The sequence below is a fragment of the Salarias fasciatus genome, chromosome 8 (genome assembly GCF_902148845.1).
Source record: "Salarias fasciatus chromosome 8, fSalaFa1.1, whole genome shotgun sequence".
NCBI classification, from domain to species: domain Eukaryota; kingdom Metazoa; phylum Chordata; class Actinopteri; order Blenniiformes; family Blenniidae; genus Salarias; species Salarias fasciatus.
In genome coordinates this window covers 10,543,702-10,568,508 of record NC_043752.1, presented here as the reverse complement: position 1 = coordinate 10,568,508, position 24,807 = coordinate 10,543,702, and the positions used below count along the sequence as shown (strand labels likewise).

At 43.7% G+C, this 24,807-nt stretch overlaps 2 protein-coding genes across 2 annotated transcripts; both read right to left on the bottom strand.

The window, feature by feature from the left end:
- Positions 1 to 4,238: 4,238 nt before the first annotated feature.
- timp2a (TIMP metallopeptidase inhibitor 2a) lies at positions 4,239 to 15,323 on the bottom strand. The gene is made up of 5 exons (XM_030098518.1): positions 14,861 to 15,323; positions 8,142 to 8,242; positions 7,959 to 8,067; positions 6,497 to 6,621; positions 4,239 to 6,321 (listed from the first exon to the last, which is right to left on the bottom strand). Exons 1-5 carry the CDS (start codon positions 14,988 to 14,990, stop codon positions 6,124 to 6,126), a joined length of 663 nt encoding a protein of 220 aa, XP_029954378.1. The 5' UTR covers positions 14,991 to 15,323; the 3' UTR covers positions 4,239 to 6,123.
- Positions 15,324 to 16,867: 1,544 nt separating this feature from the next.
- Positions 16,868 to 23,984, bottom strand: sfxn2 (sideroflexin 2). The gene is made up of 12 exons (XM_030098516.1): positions 23,782 to 23,984; positions 20,734 to 20,960; positions 20,405 to 20,575; positions 20,218 to 20,316; positions 20,036 to 20,111; positions 19,827 to 19,912; positions 19,496 to 19,556; positions 19,344 to 19,410; positions 19,196 to 19,245; positions 19,056 to 19,105; positions 18,920 to 18,967; positions 16,868 to 17,600 (listed from the first exon to the last, which is right to left on the bottom strand). The coding sequence occupies exons 2-12, from the start codon at positions 20,886 to 20,888 to the stop codon at positions 17,501 to 17,503; spliced, it is 963 nt and encodes a 320-aa protein (XP_029954376.1). The 5' UTR covers positions 20,889 to 20,960; positions 23,782 to 23,984; the 3' UTR covers positions 16,868 to 17,500.
- Between the last annotated feature and the right edge of the window lie 823 nt (positions 23,985 to 24,807).

Genomic DNA, 24,807 nt, shown 5'->3' with positions numbered 1-24,807 from the left:
CAGGACTTCTCAGCCAGACTGCGTCCTCCCAGCATCCATGCTCCCTCTCAGGTCGGCGTCATAGTGTGGATCCAGCTCCTTATAAAAGCTGGACTTGAGCTTGTTTTGTTTTTTTTTTTTTTTGTTTTTTTTGTGCTCTCCTCCTCGCCGCCCGCCACCAGACTCTGACGAACTCAGAGAAAAATACTCTCCTCTCTCCTCTCTCTCTCTCTCTCCTCTCCTTTTCTCCCTCTCTCCACCCTCCTCTTGGAGTTGACCTCACTCCTGGATTCACATGCTCCACAGGAAAAAGGAAAAAAAAAGCAAACCCTCCACTTTATGTCAGACACCTTTAAAGGTTTTATAGAAGTGATTAAAGAGCATTAGCAGGCGGACATATGGAGCCTGTTTATAGATCCGCCAGCACACACCCACTGCTGTGTCACTTTCAACAGTTGTTGCAAGTATTCTTGGAAGTGATGACAAATGGGCACACACACACACACGCACGCACCCTCGTATCAGCCTGTTCTACACCTCCACACACACACACACACACACACATCACAGCCCAGTTTAGGTTAGTCAGAGTCGAGCAAACATACACATATCAGAGGCAGAGCAGAAAAAAACATTAAGTATTGAGTGAACGTATGTGTGGATTCAAAGAAATGTTTCACCATGTGCAGTTCCTGTGGCGCAGTTTGCAATCTGTCAGTTTTAAAGCTCACAATAAAACCATAACAGAAGGAAAAAAAATCAAAGAATTAATTGTGCAGAATGATGTATTTTACCAAGTGTTTCTCATCATTTCTCCCCCATGGGCACACTCGTCAGGTAATTCAGCCGTGGCAGCAGTAGATACTCTCCAAAAGTCAAGATTAAACTGTATCTGTGCAACATGTTCTGCAGTTTCACGCTGTGTTTTCATGTTCAGCTGCTTTGTGCCTTAATGTTACACCTAAAGGCAATGTTTGTATGTGGTTTTTTTTTTATTAAGATGCTGCTTTTTCCAGAAAAGGGGATGTTTCTCAGTGAACGGCCAATGGAGACATGAATCTGCCTGTAGTATCAACACAAACATGGCAGCGATGCAGTTTGCAAGCATTCATCACCAGCAGGAGGCATGTGAGAGACGGAGGTTGTGGCAGAAGCAGCAGCAGATCTAATTATTCTGACTCCACACGTCAGATTAACAACCGATCGGAAGAATGTGTGAAAAATGTCACCAGTTTTTTTTTTTGCAGCGGTGCTCAGTCTGCTAGAAAATATGAAGCACATCAGCACATGAAGGATCAGCACAGCTGTTCGTACAGACTGAATGAGGCTGATGTTGCAGGGAAGGATTGTGTGTGATTTTGTCGATTTTTCACACCTTCGCTTGTTGTTTTTTTCTCTCTCTCATTCTGAAAATGGTTTGATTTGCGCTCATCTCTCTGTGGTGCTGACCTCTTTCTGTTGCTCTCGGCCTCATCCTCTTGAACTTTCTATGTGCTCATCCACTTTTCTCCCAGAGCTCCCGTTCTACTCCCTCCCTCTCTCTCTCTCTCTCTGCACAGATAACGCATAATTCTTTGCAAGACCCACAAAATGACGTGAATCGTATATTTATGCTTCTGCTTTGCAAGTCTGTGCGTCACGAGTGGCATTGATGAGCAGAAAGTCTCATTTAAACATCCCCTGTAAAGTTTTGAGTCATCTGCATATCAGATAATGTGAAAAGAAAGAATCTGGAGAGTCTGTTTCTAACTTTCATTATTTGACTAATTTACAATATCTGGCAGTGAAATGAGATTTGTGACAAACTGGATCATACATTTTTTGAAGGCCTGTTTTAAAAGACAGCCTTCAGACGGTATTTTAAATTGTTTCACCACACGTTGGGTAAAAAATCTCGCTTTAACAAAACCGGAAAGCAATCATCACTGAGTGGATTTCTTTTTTGAACATCCTGATTGTTTTCTGTTCAGATTCTCTTCGTTTCATCTTTCATCGACACAATAGAGGGAGAGAAAAAAAAAAAAGGAAAGGGGATTATAAGAGCACGAAGACTGAATCCTCTTGAATAGTGCCCACACACTCATGCTGACCCTCATTATGCTACAGAGAGAGAAGAATATTTTTAAAGCAATTCAGTTCCTTGGCAACCCTTTTCCTTCAAGTTCAGATTGGAATACTTTTATGAATCCATATCTGATTAGGGTCTTTTTGCTCTTTTTGTTAAATCATTTATAGATGCCGATGAAAAGATGTGGTACAGTAAACAGATCTGGACCATAAGTGAGCAGAAGAGCTCTGATGCAACACTGCACTCTGCTCACACGCTCACACTCTCAAGTTGTTGACATTTGAACAAAGTATTTTTTTTCCCCTCGCTGTCAGCTGTTGTTATGATTCACAGTTGTAGCATCTCACAGCTCTGAATTTATTCTTTATCTCGGCGCCTGCATATTTGTGGTAAATAGTGAGAATATGTGTCTTTTAATAGCCCATCTGTGGCTCTATTTTGAGTTTTGGCTCCATATCATATCGTTTACAGGGATATCTGCTCCCTATATTCATTATCAGAAGAAAATAACATGGAATAACTTTGATGATCATCATTTTTATGTCTCTTTTTTTCCTACAGTTTCTGAATCTTTGTCAGTGTTTTGACTTACAGATATTCGTTGGTGGTAAATTTGCTATTATTCTGATTAACAGAAGATAAATGATGAAAACCATCGATATAATTGCTTTGCTCAAACTATTTCATCATCATCATCATCATCATCATCATCAATAATACTCACATTAACATTGATTCTTATTCCTGAATCTTTCATGTCATGTCTTTGTTTATTGTTTTTAAAAAATCCAATTTGAATCCTCAACTAAAATGAAATGTTTGTAATATTGTATTTTCTGTGTTTCTTTTAGCCATTCCATTATCATATATTTCATGTAAAGCCTTTTGTGCTTCCTTGCTGCTCTTTTCTCATATTGTCATGAAATGCTGTATGTGCTATGTCTTCCTGTGGCCACTGGGGGGCATCAGACCTGCAGGGCACAGCGAGTGTGTGAAGCCCTGTTTTATTATAAACCCCTCAGAGCTGATTCCACACCTGTAAGGTCAAAAATGCTTGGAAAAAATTGATCGATTGTAAACGTTTTTTATTCCTAAGCTTTGAAAAAGAAAGAATTTTGTGATGTGTCGTTCAGTGATTTTAATACAGAATATTTCAATGGATTTTTGTGGGATAATTTTGCAGAAATTTCTAAGATATCCTTGCTGAAACCTGTCAAAGTGCATTTAATCTAAAAATTTTGTTGGCGCCGCCACAGAAAAGTTGTGACGTAGCTTCATATTCAGTTTGTCTGGCCGATCACAGACATGCTCAGATATTCAGCAGTCTGTGTTTAGACATGAAACCCGTCATTCTCTGTCACTTTGAGTTTCTTCCCGTATTTCTTTGTTGAGCAACCGGCAGAGATTGCAGCAACATGCGTCCTGCTTCGCATCCTCAGACGTGACCAAAGAGGCATCTAGCAAAAAGGACATTTAAATTTAACAGAAGCGACAGGAAACAGTCACAATCAGCCCAAATGAATTGAATTTGCATCGTCTCTCTCAGACTGATGGACCTGACCTCAGAGTGAAATTCCCTTCAGACGCCGACAGATTATTACAACTCTGTTTGAAATGACCGTGGAGAGAATGAACAGAGATGACAAAACCGTCCAATCTGGGCTCTGCCTGCACATTTCTCAAATATTTTCCTATTTGAGTCGACCGGCACACGGACTTGGCTTTTCCCAGGGCCGCCGCCTCACGGCTCCACATCGCCGGTGAATCCTTCACACACATGAAGGGCTGAATAGCAAGAATGTCAATCCAGGGGAAGGGGCTCAGTCAACAGACGGACAGAAGCAGGTTAAAGGACAAAAGGAGCAAGGTGAGGACGACTAAAGTCAAAACAAGATTAAAAAAAAAAAGTACAGATGAAATGCTGGAAAGCTTTGATGGAAGGAACAAGATGAAATGACACAAAAAAGAGAAGTAAACACAGTGGAAATTCACCAGTCCTGAAACAGGAAGTAGGAAGACTATGAATAAAGACATCAACTTACTCAAGCCTGACTCCATTTTAGAGGATATTTTCTTGTTACTTGCAACATTTCTCCTAAAACAAACACTTCAGTCCCAGACGAAGGAGGAATGACAACACAAAGGCAACCGCACTCTTTCAAACTTGTGTTTTTTGTGGGTTTTTTTTTTATTTTTTTATTGATAATACTGAATATTTAGTCCTTCGGCCGGACTTACACGAAGCATCAAACACATGCACAGTCCTCTATTCACACAAAGGTACCCATTTCTCAGTTCTCCACCCCTCTCCGGAAAAAAAGGCTTGAATCGCTCTCACTCTCACGTTACTCCAGCGCGGAGAAGAGGACCTTCTCGACTCGACACTACAGCTAAAGACATCGTAGACAATGACAGCGAAAAACACACAAAAATCTCGACAGGTATAATAATAACACTGAAAAAATACAAAGTAATGGAAACTGGAAAGAGTCTACTTTTAAATTATGCCTTTAATAATCCATCATATATATATTTTTTGTGTTAATGTAGGTTGAGGTGTATAAAACAGCACTGTAAACTTTGATTGAGTAACTTGCTTTCTAGGACAGCGATAAAGCTTTCATTAATAACTGGAAGGAGCAGTAAAGACGAGTCAAAGCGAACATTAAGCGTGTAAAGACCGTTTTTCTTTCCTTTTTTTTTTTTTTTTAAATTTACTCATGAAGTGAACCGTCTGCGAGAATATATCGGCAAACCGGACTGCTGTTTGCATTTACAATCGACAGATAAAACACAAAGACACCGAAAGAACAACGTTTTTGTTGCTTCCACATAAAATCTGCAAAAAGATCCCTTTGTGACCGATCCTCTCACACGTCCACGTTTGTTTGTTTTTTTTTTGTTTTCCTCTCTGCAAACGCTATTTTATCTGTGATGACAGCAACAAATAAAAAAGAAAAATAGCTTGCGTCTGTGAATACGGATCACCAAAAGCACTCAAAAATAGGCGAAATCTGCACCTGAGGTGGATCTGTCGGTCGGGGCGAACGATAGCAACTGTCACGTCAGAGTGTTCAGGCTCTTGTCTTTACTGGAACTCATCCTCAAAAAGTGCAAATCTAGTCCTAATGTTATTTAAAATCATAGTTATCAAGTAACAACAGAAGTATATGCATAGGTACTGTACAGCTACATAACAAGAACCAAGGAGTGAAGGGCTGAAGACGACAAGAGAGCGGGAGGCAGAAGTCTGATTGGGCGGATCGGATTGGGGGCTCTGAGGTTTTTGAATTTGGAGTGATCGTCTTCACGCAGCATAGACTGGTCCAGTGAGGCCCGCGAATGAGCGATCTCCACCCGGCGAGACCAGGAAAGATCATCAAGCCACGCGAGATGAATCATTCTTTATTTTTTAAAGCGAGCGCGTTTGCGGGCGTGCGACGTCACCGGCGGCTGAGCAGCTCCCGGCAGAGAAAATGAGAAAGACATTAACTGTTGGCGGCGCTCAGAGACGGGCAGGGAGTCAAAGAAAGAAGGAGGAAAAACAAAGGCAACCTGGAATTTGGCTTTGGACTCGAATGGAGAATGAGGTAATAAACGCAGAAACACGACGGGCCGCGGGCGATCGTCTGGAGAGTTCGGGACTGATTGGCGGAGAGCGGAGCTCCGTGGGGCGAAGACGAGCTGCGCCTCGCCGAGAATTGATGTCCTCCTGACGCCAGCCTCAGGAGGAACTTACATCATCACTCGACCAGTCTATGTCTCATGATGCTTATTTAACGCTTTGACAGAGACGCCGTGTCTGAAAACGACGCCGTGTCTGAAAACGACCTCTCTGCGCTCAGCGGCCGCCGACGGAGCCGCAGGCGGGAGGCTGTTTTCAGACCGGCCGCTAATTTCAGTCATTTTCACTTTAATTTTTTTTTTTTTTTTTTTTTTTTTTTGTAATTATCAAAATCCCTTTTGCCTGATGATGCTTCCCAAAAAAAAAAAAAAAAAAAAAAAATCTAATAAATTGTTTACATTTATCTCGGTCAGGCTGTGCAGTGGGTGGTCGCGCGCGGCGCCGCGTGCGACTAAGGGTCCTCGGCGTCCAGGAACTCCTTCTTGGGGGGCGCCACGCCGCGGTACCAGGAGCAGGAGCCGTCCGCCCGCTTCACGCAGGCGTAGTGGTTGGCCTGGCGGCCGTGCACCTGCTTCTCGATCATCAGGTCCGTCCACAGGCACTCCTCGGGGGCCGAGATCTCGCAGGGCAGGGAGGGACAGCGCACGATCTGCGGGGACACGAAGCGGCGATGAAAATCCAGCAGGAACCAAGCTGAGGCTCATGTTCCGTCTTGTTTCATCTGTTATGTGAGGATCTGATTGAGTAACAGCTGCCTGTTGTTTTTCTCCTCCGGGATGGAGATAAATCACCATGAACAGGCTGTTCTCCCTCTGCCGCCTCACCTTGCAGTCGCAGCCCATCTGGTAGCGCTGGCTGAGGCTCTTCTTCTGGGTGGTGCTCAAGGAGTCCCAGGGCATGATGTAATCGCACAGGGTCACGTGCATTTGCCCGCCGGACTCGGCTTTGCCTGAGGAGAGAGCGACACGAGAGTTGCTTCAGAGAGTCTGCAAAGACAAAACAGGATGCAGAAAAAAACACCCCCAGCGGCGACGCTCCCGCCGGTCAGACACTGTGTAACATCAGATAGGAACGTCACACGTCGAGGCGATTCGATCTGCTGCGGGCATCAACACGAACCAGCTGCCTTTATAAAAACGGTTGTACTTCTGTTTCACCCATGAGCGGCACTAGTCAAAACAAGGCGATATTTCAAGCGGCGTGTGGCGATGTGCTGAGGCTGCGCCCTCTGCGCGCCGCTATCTGTCTGCGGAGCAGCTCTCGACACGTCCGGGCCTCGGCGCGGCGCCCTCGCCGATGGGGCTGACTCACATTTCAGCAGCGGCCCTTCCAGCTGTTAACCCTTTCCGGCAGGAGGAGAAAAGATGAATCACGGCGAAAAAAAAAAAAAAAAAAGATGCCCCGCTCGACAGAAAGTTAACGCTCTTTCCCACAGCTCCGGGGAGAGGTCAGGAGAGGAAACGCTGCCCTCAGCAGTTCCTCCTCTTACAACTCTATGTAATTAGGGGCGAGCGCTGGTGCGTGCATCTCTGTCTGTGATGGGGAAACCAGAGCATGAATGACTTCATGAGCCTCGCTGTGCTGCGTCTCGCTGCCATGTCTGACAGGCTTTAAACCAGCGCAGCAGGCCGGTAAAGTCAGCTCCTAACAGCCAATAGAAATGCAGCAGAGAGCGACATGACGATCAGAGTAACACCGATGCATCAAAACAATCGATTCAGATTCCCAAGCCAATTACCTCTCAACTAATTCCTCTTTTTATGATAATACAAGGTAGTGATGCAATAAATTTATATTCTTTTCAAAAATTATACCATTATATTAAATTTTAAGCTCGCTAAAGTACAAACCTATCAGATTTAAAAGACAGACAAGGTCACTCCCAGTCTCCACAGGGTTTAGTCATCAGCATATAATTACACATAATAACATAAACAGCTCCTCCTCCAGCATGCAAAATTGCCCACTGGTGTTTTTACAATGTAATGTTTGTCTGGCTCGGTGTTTACACCTGCGTGTCTCTACCTGATCTACTCTTCCTGGACGTTTCAGTTTCTGTGTTTATCTTCTTTCACTCTCAGGTGTGTCACATGTACAAAACAGCACCTGTGTGTTTGAAATGAGTTGTTTTTTCCCTTTCTTATCACGTATTCAATTAACATCATTTTAACCCTGTTATGAGTTTAATAATATCAATAAACCTGAATTAAATTTAACCTTAATGACTGTAAAAATTAGAATTTTCTAGTCTGCAAAGCCCACATTTGTTAGAAGATTCACACAAACCTGAGATCAAATACTCCTTCTTGCCGGTGGCATCCAGGGTAACGCCACATACGGCCGACACAGGAGCGGTGAAGACAGACTCGATGTCCTGATTAGGACCCTTGAACATCTGGAAGGACGACAAACGGCGTGTGAATGTCCGCTGCTCCTCACTGAAACCTTCAACAGGTTAAATCCTCTCACCTTTATCTGTTTGACCTCATACTGGATCCTCTTGATGGGGTTCCCGTAGATATCGTTCCCAGAATCCACCTCTCTTTCTCCCACCACCTTCGCTCGAATCACTGGGAAGAAACACAGAAAGAGTTTTCTTTTTTCAATCCTCTAAATCTGCTGACAAAGGTTTAGTTTCATCTGTAATGTCACAATAAGAATAAAAGCGCAAAATGTTTGGAGGATGTCAGAAGATATCCCAAAGATGGATTTAAAATCCAAAACAATAACAGACGTGGTCAAATTCAAGAGCTGTGAATGTAAAAAGATGATGCATCATGCAAAAGCCTGCAGGTCTGCTCTGAGTCACTTCCATTCATAACTTTTAAGGCCACAACGGAATATTTTCAGACATTAAAGGATTTTCTGTCTATTGATGTGGAGCACTTTGTTCTCGCTGTGGTTGTTTCTTAAAGTACTTTATAAATAAAGTTGTCCATTTAAACATGCTGAATGATGAAAATAATATCAAACAAGGACACTGAGCTGTGGGGGTCTAAAGAAAATCCAAACACGACACTGAAAGGCCCCCAAAACTGACCTGACAAGACTGACAAGAGTCCGAAACAGCAGGATTGTTTCTAACCGTGTGTGTTTGTGTGTGTGTGTGTGTGTGTGAGGACTTTTAATGGCCTGACTGACTTCAAGCTTCAGCTATGCTTAAAGCGTTTAATCTGAATGGAAAATATGAGCAACAGAGGAGGAGAAAATATAAAATAAGCAGGAATGGAGGACACGTACACATAGATAAACACGGACGGGGTGAACTGCTGAAGCTTTACACACTGGGGCTCAGTTTACGGCTTGGAACACACACAAATATGAGAGATGGCGGCTCCAAGATCTAGATAGCGCTGTTGCTCTCTTGCTGCTCTCAAACGAATACGTTTCAGCATGAAGCTGGTTACAAGGTCAGTGGAAGAAGCTTTCACGGTCATTTATATTATATTCCTCATGTTTTATTGGAAATATACATAGACATGATGAAGTTGCTGCCACACTTGCATGTGTGAGCAGACTGTCAACAATAACAATGGAGGATTGTAGAAATCTGCTTCCTCTTACTATTAAACAAAACTATCATCTCGATCAGTGGAGACACATTTCTTACAGACAGCTCAAAGGTGCTTCACTGTTCACATCGTGATATTCTCTAGGTTCATGCACGAATGTGTCTGCCTGGCATGCTAACGTCAGCATTTGCTTTTGTGTGGTTGGCAACACAAAAACATGTGACAACCCTTAAATCGATATTAAAGACATCCAGTTCATCACAGAGCAACCAGAGCGAGAGTCTATCTTGCGGCACACACCCTCACACCACATTTAGAGTCGCTACCTACTCTCAAACGCATCATGTGGACCGTGGGCAGGAAGCCGGTTTGAACCGGGGATATTTCAGCTGTGAGGTGTGAGGACTGACCTCTAAATAACTCCCCCCGTCGATCAAATGTACTTTTCAGCCCACACCAAATGAAGGCCAGCTCTAACAGGTGTGAAAGCGGATTGTTATTCTTGCTTTACTTATGAATTCTGAGCATGTGTTTTGAGTCACGATCATGCTGTTTTCTATTTTTACCCACCTTTAATTGATCTGCTTCATTTCAACTATTTCAGGCCTGCATTTTGGCTCCACAGGTTTCTTAAGTATACGCACATATACAATGATTTTATCTTCCCTTTGAGTGTTAGAGAGACGACGATGAGATGCTTTGATCATTTATATCGTTAAAGAAATGTATTTCACTCTAGTATTGAGCTCATCTGTGAGGAATCTAAAATACATACATGGACAACATCCTAAATCTGCTAAGGAGAACAAAAATAATCAGTTGAATTTGAAATGTTGAACAAGCCAGTGCAGTTTTACAGCTGCTTTCCCAGGACTGTTATTATCATCTTATCTCCACATGTCACCACAGATTCACCTTGAGGTTTGTAGCCATAAAACACTTGGCTGGAAGTCTCTCTATCTCTCTCTTTTTTTTTTTTTAAAGCATCACTTCAACACCAGAGTATCACACTGATAATATGTAAACAAATGTCATCCAGGTGGAAGGACTCTAAAAATCGAAGTTACAAGACTGATAAAGAGCAAGAATTTAAGAACACACATTCTAAAACTCTGTCTCTGACAGGCCAAGGTTCCTCCAAACTCCAGCTTTTTAGCTGAACTTCTGCTTATGCAAATGTGAAGCAGCAGCCAGCCAAAATGTGTATACACACACTCACACACACAGCAGTATACCTGGCTGGCTCTCGCTCCTGCATTCTTCCCAGTTTTTCCGCTCTCATTTCCTGACCTCATTCTGCGCCACAAGCTAATGAGCTAAGAATCAGCAGCAGGACACACCGCCGAGGGGAAATTACCCTGTTATTCGCGATAGATTGCCATTACGGGAGCGTGTCTGTCTGTACCTCGCTGCTGCAGACGTGTTTATTTCGCTGCTTCACCCCTGCAATAAAGCCGGAGCGAATCGCCCTGTGCAGTCTAAACAGCATGTTGCGGAGGCGGCAGACTACGCAGCGTGACGCTGAAACAGCTCGGCTACCGGGAGCCTGCGGGCGGCTGCGCTTCGCCGCGGGTCGGTCTTCGAGTCACCGGATCAGCAGGAGTCAATCAGCAGCCAGGAGCCCCCTCCTTAAACCGCCAGCTGACCCACATTTCGACTTGCTCCCCGACGCTTAATGACTTATACATGCGTATCAGTCGCACTACGCAATGTTTTCCATGCAAACCCCATATGAACACACACACACACACACGCGTGCATACACACACACACACACACACACACACACACCACATCCTAAGTGCCCCCCATTCATTCCACCGCATGACTATCCATTTCTTTTTTTCATTCTCCAGTGACCACCAAATCATTCCCCATTTTCCTGGTGTGGTTTGTTCCTCTCCAGACGTATGTGGGCCTTCTTTTTAACCTGTCATTTCAGCCGAGAGAGAGAGAGAGAAAAAACACACACCCTCAAACACGATTCAACCGCCACCTGCAGCTCATGCCAACGTCTGAATGAAGACATGAATCAGCCAGAGATCTCTAGTTCATGTCAATGAAAGAGTTATTTCTGCTCCCGGACAGTAAGGAGGGCATGGACAGGGAGAGTCCGTTCAGCAACGATTACAATCAAGTTACTTAACTTTTCCTCCTTCAGCTTATCTGTCTTATTGTAGGATGTTTATCAATCAAACAGCATCAACCGAAGTAAGCGGCTGACTCAAAAAGCAGCAGTTTGGTTCTATAGCTCGCTTTGTCTCTATCATCACATTTTTTTTAATGTCTAATTTTATCCAAACAACAGTTCGACAGAAAAAAAAAATACCCAAAAAAGCATGGATAAAGGAAAGCCTCAAAATTTCACTTCTGAATGCCAAGACCCACAACTGATCTGGAAGGAATCAAATCAATCAACCAACTCTTACCAAATTTGGCCTTTTAGACCAGCAGGTGAAGCTGAAACACACTTTATATAACTTCTGAAGCTGGTAAGTTCGAAATTATCAGTCAGTCGGTGTTTACATAGAGCTGATAAAACAGTTCATATAACTCATAATTTTATGGACTACGTGCTGTTTATGGCTCTGAGTCCAATGAGCACCAACTCGAAAATATCTGCCTCTTAAAGGACAGCATGCAAAATAAAGTAACAGCACGTGGTTGAGCATTAGGTGGCAGTACTGAGTCACAGCAGGAGCCTGTGTGTTTTCACTCCTGAGCTTTAGAATTTTAAAGTTTGATTTGAGTTAATGAACGACTGGATCTCTATTATTTATGCGCTGTTTTTGCATTTTTGTTGCAGAAAAGCTTTGCGTTTAAGCGGCGACATTTTGAAAAAGATGTCCGTTTACATGGAAAAGGCAGAAACGGTGAAAACGATGTAGTCAGCATGCCAGGCCATGAGGTGGCGCTGCTGGTTCTTTTTTTTGTAATAAAACCACACAAATGAGAGAACAATATGCTCTAAAGACTGAGATAGCTCAGTCAGTAATTACATTGTGTTTGATGATGATGTGAAGTGTATAAAGTTTTTTTTTTTTTAGATAAAACAAGATTTTATTTTATTTTAACAAGATTAAAAGAAGTGAATTGGACAATAAAGAGGACAACAAAATTAAAAATAATGAACATGGATTAAGATAGATGCCAGTATTTGACTATATCAATTTGTGGAGCTAAAACAAAGCAAACCTGCTGCTTTTATCAAAAAAGATCAACTTTCTCCTCAGCCACTAATTGCTATGGTTGTTCTCTATCCTCAGGGATATCTTCCAGTAAAATGTTTACCTATAGGACTAAAACTGTCTGTTAAATAATAATATTGTGAAGGAATAGATAGATTATGAATTGAATTGTATGTTATGTATCTATTTTATTTCTTTTCCACTTATTCACACTGAAACGTTCATGCACCTCTATCTAAGATTTCCATTTCAAGTCAGACAAACACTTTGTTCTTAGTCCTGATTTTGGGCTCCACCAAATCCAGAAGCAAACATTTAGACAGAGTGGGTGACACTACCATCCCTGCTTCTTTATGTTTGGAGTCTGCATGGTCTTCCTGCGCTTGAGTTGCAAAACACATCATTTTAGGGAAGAAAACATACATTTCTTTCCATGAATGAAGATTTATGCGTGTGTTGTTGTCCACTCTACTGCCTTCCTGCAGGGTGACTCCGATCTGCCAGACCGCCGACCAGCCGGAGGACCGTGTGGCTGGGCAGGGCCACGGGGAAGTTCCCCTTTGCGGGTAACCGATTTATATGAGAAGAGGATGTTTGTCTTTGTACATGGATCTCGCGTGTGCAGATTGTGGGGTAGGCGCATGACGCCGCGCCACGTCTATGGCTTGTGGTCTGACCTGGCGCATCAACACAGGATGACACACGAACTGCTGGCTCAGGCCTGGACAGTGTAACCATCAACAAGCAGCTGATTTCCAGCGAGAGATCCCATCCCTACCAAACAAATCTCAATTGTCAGAAGACATAACTCTTAATAATGTCACTCTGTTGTCGCCCACATCCACACTTGAGCCAACTCCACTTATCGTGCCTTATCTGGTCGCTCCTCCGGGCAGGTCGGGGTTATTTTAGGCGTGGTTTCTCACCCGGATCTGCACTGAAATCATGGTCATCCAGTAACTCCAGTCACTGCATGTGTTTAGCGGTCTGCAGCGCTATTAACCTGCTGCCCTCCTCCTGTCTTTTGTGAGCGCTGACAGAAGCTTTACTGACTCACATGACGCTTAAACAAACAGCGTGGGCACACCAGGACACCCTTCCTGCGAGACATCCTGTCTCAAAGACAGGCGGCTCAGCGAGAGACTGAGTCACAGCTGGAAATAGAGCTGTCACTGCACAATTTGAAATGATACAGACGCACGTCGCATCCAGACGTATACACTCTATTTTGTGCACGTAGAAATGTGTGTGAGGGTAGTCAGAAGCAAGGGAGGAGACAAAAAAAATACAGCCACAGCGGTGTGGTCTTCAGCATTCTCATGGATACCAGGCATATTTTCACTTGCACTGCGATTTTTATTGCTTTTTCTCTTAAAACACACCCTGAACTGTCAGCCAGATGTCATCTGTAGCCAGTGTGTGCAAGTCGACCATGCATGTCAGCCGGCCCCTTCAGTTAGTTGTCTATTTGAGCTATGAGAGTGTGGGTGTGGGTGTGTGTGTGTGTGTGTGTGTGTGTGTGTGTGTGTGTGTGTGTGTGTGTGTGTGTGTGTGTGTGTCCTTGCTCTGCACTGGAGAAAAGTTGGGAAAACCCCAGAAACATTCCTGTAATTCCTCGCAGCACCACCCCGTGCAGGAAGAAACTGGACAGGAATGGAAATTTGAAAAAACACGGGGAGGAAAGCTCGTGGTGTGACATATTCTGTGGTTAGGATTCAAACCCCCCCCAACCCCGATCCCAGAAGCCTCTCCTCACTTTCTCCATCCCTTGTCCCCCTCTCAGCTCGCTCCCGCCTTGTCTCTTTTCCCTCTCTGGTGCCACGTTGCCCTGCCAAAGCCAGGCATCGTCCCAGAGCCGCCGAGGGCGAAAGCCTGATGGTAAACACAAACCCAGCTGGAGAGCTGGGAAGGTGTGCTGATCAGGGTTCCAATCAATTACCAATACTGGGGAGGCCCATCAGGAGGACTCTAAAGTGGTTCAGCCTTCTACAGCAAAAATTGTTCATTTGCAAAATAGCAAAACATGTCTCTAGTAGTGCTTCAATGCAGAAGGTTGATGTGTTTGAAACATATAAAAGAGTCTCCGGGGGAGGGCCATCTACCACCCCTCACTGTCAGCGTCCAGCTCAGACCCCTTCATTCTCCCTGAAGTCACTTCATGAACGCCACAGCAGCTGATTTCATGTTAAAATGAATCTGACAAGGACTTAATGTAAGAGTGTGTGATGATCTGTCCTCAGAAGCCCTGTTCTCGGTTATCGATGTATTGTATTCCGGATGGTAACAGCAGACCGTGCTGTCTGGGCCATGGCCTTGAGGAGCAGCACCTCCGTCCTCCAGCCGCTCCAGCGGGTCAAGTCAGCCCATTCCAGCCGCTGCTGAGGCGTGCAGGGCGGCTGCAGGGCGCCGCCGTCCAGAGGCCGGTGCAGCACGGGTAAACATCAACAACAACAACAACAACAAACACAGCAGCAGCAGCTGCACTCACCCACGTCGGCGTTGCAGAAAGCCTGTTGCGGGTGAACCGGAGCGCAGCTGCACGCCTCCGCGAGCTCCTCCGCCCGCCACAGCAGCAGCAGCGCGAGCGTGCACAGGATGCCGTTAACGGAAAACGGCATTTTGGTGGAAGCAGGCACGGTGCGTTTGTGTTTATGTTTTTTGTTTTTCTTCTGTTTTTTTCTCCCTTCTTCTTCTTCTTCTCCTGCCTCTTGGTGGCCGCGAGCTGCGCAGATGCGTCGGGATGGAGATCCAGCGGCTGAGCCCCTCCTCTCCGGTGAGTGACCGAGCGCTTCAACCGGCGGCGGCTCCGGTGTTCCCGGTGAGGTTCGGCGGGGAGCTCGGGGTGCTGTCTGTCCGCTGTCAGCAGCTGGGTGTCCGCCTGTCCGTCTGCCTGCCTGCCTGCCTGTCTGTACGGACTGTTTTTGTTTCGGGGGGGATTGAGGCGGTTTTATAAAGCGACCCGGGCGACTCCTCCCCCCGGCGGTGTGACGAGGACCGGCAGGGGGCGCTGCGCTGCGCTGCGGCTCATCTGTATGGACCGTGGACACATGTGGCTTATTAGCATCATGTCAACTCTAACACACTTTATGACACACACACAAACAAATCTGAAACACTGATGAAACTGTTGAAATATTTTAAATATACAATCCTGCCACGTATTTTTCACGAAGATGTTTGAAATCAATAATAATAATAATAATAATAACAATAATAATAATAATAATAATAATTCAGAATTAATTTTACAATACTTTGTTGATTATAGAGGAAAAGTATTTACATTTCATTTTCTTTTTCTAGATTATTGCATTGTCAAAACTACAAATATTGGTTACAAAGAACATCACAATATGAAGACTGAGTACATTAATACCATTAAAAGGTGATTGTCTGAAAGGAGGATGAAATGTTCATGAAAACACAACTTAAGAAACTTGAAAGTGCAAGATGCACTATGTACCAAATAACAATAATGATAGCATAATAACATTTCATGTAATTTGAAGTTAAGTTTTTGAAAACAAAATTGCAATTTGTGAAATGATTCTTGGGAATATGTCTTAAACCATTGAAATGCCTGCTTGTTTTTGTCTTTTCCCATGGAACCACATTTATATGGCACATGCAGTGGGTTGGCCTGATGTGGATTGCACCAAATAAAAAATAAAAAAAATCCCCAAATGCTCTCTGCCACAGGCCGCAGTTCTTTGCTGATTCCTCTCGTTTGCTAGATTGGATGATTGAAGTCTGCAGAAACAAGGCATTTATGCAATTTAACAGTTTATTCACTTAACAAACAGAAGCCTCGGTAGCGTGAGGAAGAACCGTAAACAGCCACAGCTGCCTCCCACCTCGTCCTTGTTGTGGTTCGGCCTCGTCACACAGAGTGGGACGCTGTGGGATGACGTCCTGTTTTTCAGTCAGCCACGTGGTTGAGTGGCTCAGTCTGCAGAGGCTCATCCCACAGATGCTCGATGGCATTGAGGTCAGGACAACTGTCATGTAACCCTTTGCCAAATCTCAATGGCTCTATGAGGTTTCAGTCCTATTTTCTCCTATTTTGTACTTCATCTTGCATCTGTCAGAAGCTTTAAGCGCAGGAACTTAAACATGTCATTTTCACTAAATGTTCATTACTAGTCTACACAATGCTAAGGTTAAGTTTATTTAAAATGCAAACACAAAAATCTCATAAATTAATTTGTCTGTACAGTTTGTGTACTTAGAAGCATTGTGGAGAATTATTCCGTGGGTTCAGTCTGGATTATATATTTATTTGTACAAACAGGTTGAAAACCAAACAGTTATCCCTATTTGTTTTGGCCCTCAAAACACATTCAGAAAATTAAAGTATTTATTGTTTTCTCAAGTGACAAAATCACTTTAACAACCATTTACACCCGATACAAATTTTAACCCAAAATATGATGAATGCTAATCTAGCAAAACAAGAACTTTCATTTGAAATAATAAAAAAAAAACCACCAGTAAGTCAAATTCATAGGTTTTATTCCATCTTGTACTGAGGTCAGCGTTCAAATGCTTAAATCCAACATTTACCTCCATCCTGGCAGAAGAGGGCAGTAGCCTCCACTGCTCTGAATCACCCGTTCAGACATGCATAGAGACTCAAGTTTCACAGTTCAGGCCGTGTCAGTTCTAAAAGAAAAAGGAATAATGCGCGAAGCGCGGCCGTGTTGCCGTTCCCGCTGCTCTGTAAAAAGGCACAGACTGTGAGGAGGCTTGACAGAATGACAGCGACTTTTTATCCCCCCTATAACACCGACACAGAAACAAAACAAGCGGTGGGGAGAGCTGAGAAAGACAATCTAACTGATTTAATCTGGCAATGTTCCTGAGATGAAATCGTTTGGTTTCTCAACAGGAGTACAGAGAGCGTGCGCCAGGTTTACAGCAAGAGTTCATTTGACCCAAAAGAGTGACGTGACTGATCTGCAACCCTGCAGTGAGGTTTAAAAGTTGGAAAATTGGAAAATAAAATGAATCAATGTGATTATTAAAAAAATTAAGTAAGGCTACATAAAAAAAAAAAAAAAAAAAAAAAAAATACGTATTCGGTCTTGAGTGTAGAAGAGTAAACACTAATCAGGCCTGGCTGGGGGCCTCAGAGGCCTTTGTTGAAGTAGACGTGTTGCACTGCGTCTCCGTACTGAGACCTGATGGAGTCTCGGAGGTCCGGCTCCAGCTTTGACACGGCCATGGAGCTGCAGGGGAAAGAGGGGGGGGGGGGGGGGAGAGAACCACGGTGAGCTGGTTCGTTTGCACAGGCAGAATGCTTCAGAGTAAACAAACACTGCTTGCTGAGAACCAAAGAAAACATGAGCGGGAGTGAAAATGTCAGTGGACCACACGGGTATCCCCGCTTCCAGCCCTGGCTCCGAGGCCTTCCTGTGTGCACTGTGCGCGCTGGGGCTTTCTCACACACTCCACAAACACATGTTTGAGGTTAATCATTGACCTTCAGGTTTCCCGTAAGTGTGAATGAGTGTGTTTGACTGTGCTGTGCAGTCAGCTGACTTCAGCTCCAAACCCCCCAAAAAAATGAATGGATGAAGATGTATACGATCTGCAACTGTAAAATCACAACAACTATTTCAGGATTCATTAAAGCACACACCATTTTTCCTAAATATATCATTTTGCAAGCTTATTCAGCTGCGTTGCAGCATTTTCTGAGTACGATTTAAGTTTAGTTGAGCGCTGTGTTTAGTTTTTTTTAAAATGCGATGCACACTATATTCAGTTTTGACAGAGCAAACCCTGAGGGCAGAGGTGTCAAACTCACTTTATTCCAGGGGGGCCATACATCCCCATTCTATCTCGAGGGGGCCAGATCAGCGGCATGACAGCTTAGCGAACTTTGAATGCAGATTCTTGGTCAGCCCCAAATGTTTGGCTTTGCTCTTGTACAGAGGTAAGAGTGCATCAGGAAGTACAGCCAGCAAGTTGAAATTTACCAAGAAACTTTCAACCTCGCAGTGCGACTCTGATGCAGATTTTGGTCATTTTTAAACTTTATAAACTCATCCTGGGTGCCGGAGTGGACTTTGTCATGGTTTGTGGGCCTTATGTTTGACACCCCAGCTTTAGAGCCTCTGGGAAACAGTAGGGGCGAGCGCCTGTCTCTCCTGGGAAAAGTCCCAGTATTCAGGGTCACTTGTGTTGTTCTGTTTGTGTAACCTTGATTGAATACTCACTGTAGATTAGTTGCTTCACATATCGGGAGTCTTGATAATACTAAACGTGAAAAGTATGAAAACTTTTGACAAACCAATTGCTAACTTTCAGAGTTTTGCCCAAGGATGTCACTTTTTTTCTTCTTAATTTAACTTCAGTGAACAATACTCTGTGTCATATGGTGCATAAACAGACCATAAGTCCCTTTTTAAGAGCTAAAAAAAAACCTCTTCGTTCTGTTTTTCTTTTTCTATCTGCCCTTGAGCCTCTCGGACCTATGAAACCAGCTAATTTGCTCTACTTGCACCGCCGGGTCTGAAGGCCAGTACGAAAACAGCTTCATTACCATCTCTGAGGAAAGAGGGAGCAGGCAGCAGGCACCATGAAGACCAAACTTTGAAAACAAAAAGAAGAAATGTTAACAATGACGTCCTCTGGAGGACAGTAAAGTTCGTCCTGACCCCGTAACCCTTTGTACTTACAACACTCCCACCATCATCACTTGAATCGGCCCGTGGAGATACGTGATTCTCTGCAAACAGATGTGAAAAAACTTGAAGATGAACACACACACATTTTGCATTTATGCGAGTTCAGCAGGTAATGAAGAGATAAGACTGACCTGCATGAACTTGTATTTTTCCAGCCTCTGCATGATGATAGGAAGAACAACTAATAGACAGAAAGAGAGACAGTAACAGAAGATCGTTACTTGGGAATTCTGCAAAAATACACAAGATGAAATGACTTATGAAAACGTCCTTTCATACTCATTCCCGGTGCGGCCATGGTGATCCGAGAAATGACCACCTGGGTGATTCCTTTCACGGCTGCTTTCTGGAGATTAAAGAACAACAAAGTCTACTTTTATCTATCAAAAGGGGGAAAATTACGATGGGCAAAGTCTTTGAAAAGAGCTGACCTTCGAGTGGCCCAGTTTGTTGCCGTTTTCATCGGTGACAGAGATGCCATTCAGAATTTCCCTGAAAACACAAAACAAACAAAACTGTGAAAATAAATAAGTTGAGCTCACGGTTAAAATGAGGCCAGGATCAACTAGAGCCACAAAAAAGAAATAAACAAATAAAGATTTGAAAAAAAAGAAAAAAAAAAAATCTAATTCAAGCGTTTAAGATGTGCCGTTTGAACTAAAACAGTCACTGTGGGGAAACTCCCGCTTCAGTTCACCTGACAAAAACCCGACAAACAAAATCTTTGTTTCTGAACGTTTCGGGGAACGGAGAAGGACTCACTGCTGCCTCATCATAGGAATGTTAACACAGTTGGCCGCTGCCACAGCTGCGAAGGGGACCCAGCGAGCCACCAGTGGAGGAGCTTTCTGCAAGGAAAAGATCCCCAAGATGGGACATTCTTTTAAAAAAACAAAGCATCACAGAAGTGGTCCAAGATGGCTGATCTGACGCTGCAGCGTTATCCTCGCCGTGTGAGTTCTCGAGCGTACCTTCGTGTAGAGGTTTAGCCCGACGGCTGTGGCTAATGCTGTGCTGGTTGCTGTAACATAGGCGATGCCGATCTGCCTGAATGGACAAACAACATGATTACCGTTGCTCATTCTTTATTATTATAACGCTAACCAGCTAATTTAAAATGAGGATTGAATTTAAACATCTGGTAAGCTCTTACTTGGGAGTGATGGGAGAGGCAGCGTTCCGGTTGGTGTAGTTGACCAGAGCGTTGAAGGACTGATTCACCCACTGCCAGAACACCACAGCAGGAACTGTCCTACAGACAAACAGGTTAAAAAACAAACTAACAAACCTCTACAGCTCCTACGGTGAAACTCCAGTCCGTGCTGGGCGCCTGCCGCTACCTGTAGAACTGCAGCATGCAGCCGGTGATGGCCATGCCTCCGGGCACCTGGAACGACATGCGTCCGATGATGTTCATGCGGTCTCCCGTGTCCGGGTGGAAGGCCGAGTCGTACAGCTTCTTGGCGTAGTGGAGCTGCTCCTCGGTGGTGCCAGGAGGGATGGAACCCGCCCTGCACGGCACCAAAGCAAACACTCGATGATCACACACAGGATGCTGGTTCAAACCATCAAATACCTGATTTGGTTCATAGGTAGCACAGAAGCACACACATAAGCTGCTGGACGGAGTTTTTTCCTCCATTACCATCCTCTCTGGTCACTTCCTCACCTGCAGCTGTCCACTAAAGCTTTGGCCTCATCCAGACGTGAGTCGGGGAGGATCGCTGTCCTGCAGTCGGTGATGTTGAAGAAGTGTTTGAGCCGACCCATAAACGTGGACTGATCCCATCGGGGCGCGTCGATGTCGAACGACCTCAGAGCCATCGTGGTCTTTGGAAATGTAGAATCGGCTTAATGCATTAAAAAAAAATCTTGAGGACGTTATTCAGCTGAAACCTGAAAAGAAATAGAAATTTTTTTCAAACCGTTAGTGGGTAAATAGTTCATAAGGATTACAGGCATGCTTCTTGTTTGTGCAGATATAACATTAACAGATATTTAGTTCTGTGGGTCAGATGGGGATAGACTGCCTCTACACTCCTATTTCCACACAGTTGTGTGCACAGCTGTAAACGGTCCATTAAGACAGCAGAGAGTTTATGTTAAAGAAAACCGTGCTGTTGTGTATTCTCATAAATGTGAGTAAGTGCTGAGATATCACACCGCCGTGTTCGTACGGCTCTCTGAAGTCAACCAGGTGGTTGGAAACAAGCTCGTGGGTGCAAACCAAACACATCCCTGAATAAACACTAGCTTTCCATCCTCCCTAAAAAAATTCTCAAGGCCCAAACTTGCACTGGAAATTATCGACCACCTCCTGGTAAATGGTTCTACAGGCGGTCGTTCAGGGTTGTTGCAGCTGCAGGGCTCCGATTCTGATTAACCAACCGGAGAAGCCGCAACATGCTGACCGCAGCTGGATTCGTCCAGTTGTCCCACTGAACATTTTGGACATTACAAATTATTTGCCTTTAGTTTTAGAAGCCAAAGGTTAAATGTAGATGAAGCGCTGGTATCAGTGTTCTCTCGATGGCTCAGGCCTGGTTGGAACTGGATTACTTCTGAAGCGGTTTGTTCAGAAAGTAGGTTAAAGGCCTGCAGCACCGAGTGCTAGGAATGCTTTAACATAAGCCAAAAGTTGACAGGGCCTAACGTAACCACTGGAGCCAATCTGTGTCACCTCATGTTCATTTTGAATAACTTAAAGAGCATTGGATTACGATCATTTGTGTCACATTTTATATCTGTTTGATCATTCAGCCTCTTCATGAGCAGTACGTATATTTCTAGGGTTATTAGTCAATCTGTGTCACAGTTTGATCATTGTACACGTTTTGTGGTCACCCTGTGGCTGAAGGTCGACTGTTTATGCACCTTATTACTCATATTGTGTGACATAATGTGTCTTATTTTGGCTATCTTGCATTGATATTGACAGATTTGTCTTATTTTGTATGCATTTATCACCCACACCTGTCCACCTGAGTCTCATTTTTAATAACTGTGTGGTCCATTTATTGCACAAAGTTGACATTTACTGCTGATTTAGTGTCACAATGTGCATGTGAAGCTGGTTATTTTGACTCTTCATAAACATTTGTAACTCTTACTACATAATGCAATAGAATGTACTCTGATTATAAGTGCTACTTTTTTGGAACATCTCTGTCAGATGATATTTCTGCTCAACTGCTGACAGAAAAAGTGTTGCAGCGCTGCACCTGGTCTTCAGTCTACTTTCTGCCATTCAGCAAATAATTATTACTGTTAAACATGGCAACAGATGCCTTTTACACCTGCTTTGTCTTTTTACACCTGGCAAGCATGAAATGCATCGATGAAAGCACAAATAAATCAGCCCTTTTATATCCCATCCATTACGGCTGAAGTCAGTTTTGAAAGGTGGGTAAACACTAAAGTGTGCCCAAAGGCAGAGCAATCTTCTCCAATCTGGAATACATTTAATACGAAACCTTCGAAATCCAATCCGGCATTCACTTCTTTCCTCACAAAAACCACGTGATGATATATTCGTCTCCCAAATACTATATGGCTTCAGTTTTATTATCATAATCACAGAACAAAACCCCCACAAATTCATCTCCCATAGTTTGACACATTTATTGCTTTTCATTGGGATGAATGCAATGCAAAAGCTGTCCGCCTTTAATATTCAAGTGGAGATTTGCTCATGTTCAATAAATTTCTTTAACTTCTATAAGCATTTTCTCATAAACAGGTCTTTTTGTAAAACACACTTACATTTGTCATATGAACATAACTAAGACAACAGAAGATTAGAACCCAACATTTACCCGAGTACTGTGTCCCTCCTCTGCTTATATAAACAAACAATAAGAACCAACCAACATGATGTAAAATATCTGGATATTACATGAAAAAAAAAACCCTTCTTTTTTTTTTAAAACCTTCAGAAGGGGTCTTCTTGAAACTTTGTCCAGAAGCTAATTTTTCTCACTGTACCTCAAGTTCAAACATGTTGGTTTCATAAACTTCTACAGGCTGGGCAGGTTCTGGTACAGCGATTATCTTCTATGTGTAATTTTCCTTCTCCACTCTTATTTAAAAGCTGGAATTACTGCTTCTCTTTCTGTATGAAATCCCAAAGCCTTGTGTGCTTCTACACTGTTCTTAAAGTGTCTCTCAAGGAACATATTAGGACTTTGCAACCCATTCATTGCATATGTCTTTGTTGCTAATCAGTAATACATATGTCTTATGGATTTAGACTCAAAACACCATCTTGTGGTGCAAACTAGCATTGCAAGACTATGCTAGCTGGGGTAAATTATAAAACTGGCTTTTTTTTTTTAATGGTAAACCATATCCACAATTAGAAGTCATGTTGTACTCTGTGTTCCTTTACTGACGAGCAGAACCTGGACAAACTGGATCTGCAAGCCGGAGCACATCCAGCACAACAATGCATCTGGATGAAGTTACATGCAAGCATTCTGGAGCTCGTGTTCAAAACAGCTTCCGGGGTTCCAGACATAAGAATGCAGAGCTGGGGAAGGGGTCCTTTTGAAGACCACCGACCTATGAAAACATGTCAGCCCACTGAGTGATGCAACCCCACAACTCGGTCCGGTTACCGGGCTGAGAGGGAGGAAGCTCGGCGGCGGAGCACGCCGACACACACACCCACACACTCTCACAGGCAGGAACTCACACCGACCGACGTGGTTAAACGTACCTTTACAGAGAAGGTCCGATCGCCGCGCGGGGACAGCCTGACAGGTGACTAAAGGCGCTCATGTGGCATAGTAAAGAAATGTGCACGTGGCACGTCGTCCTCCAATCACAGACCGGGGCAGCTCCCTGCCTGCAAACCGGCGAGAACCAAGCCTGACGCCGGTAACTTCATGTCACCGGTGTGTTGTGGGTCTTGTGTTGAAGTAATTAATGTGCAATGATATATCGTATCATGAGCAGTCTACAAAACGAAGTATTTGTATCTACCATGTAACTAAACCATACTAGTCCTCCATATTTGGTGTTTATGCTGCGTTCAAAGCGGCTATTTTAAATCGGAAATATGAGCAACAGAATGGCCTGTCTGGATGTCCACCAAGACACAAACCTTTTCTTCATGTTTTTGTTGTCTCTGCATTTTACTACATGTCTGTTTGAGTTTTTCCTGAATATCTTGGAGATTAGGTCGTTTTAATGATACATTTTGAGCAACTTATGGCTCCTTTGTTTTCACTTTTCATGCCGTGTGTTGATTTTGTGTCTTGGTTGTGAGTTTACATCTTTTTGTGAATGTTTTTGAGTCTTTGTATATTATTTGTCTCTTTGCGGTAATGTGTAATATTCTTCGTATGCATGTTTTGGTCTTTGTTTTGTGATTCAGCATGGGACTTTTGCAACTTTTGCAATAGTTTTTGTGGATGTTGTTATGTAATCACGATCATTGCACGTCCTGCCTGCGTTATACTCGCGCTCGTTTTTTTAATATCGTGTTGCTATCCTTCTGCATGTGCTTGTTCTACATTTTCCTATTTGAGTCTAGCATACGTGTGCCCCTCTTTGTCGGTGATTTACTTCTTATGGGTCATCTTATCACTTTGGACAGCTGTGCTTGTACCTGCTTGATCTGCTCAGTTACACAGTCACAAGATAAAAGAGGCAAAAACCGCAAAGTCTTCAAAAGAACATCAAAATTATCTCGAGCCAGCAATTGATGCTGATTCTTCCCATTTTATTGACAGTTACGAGA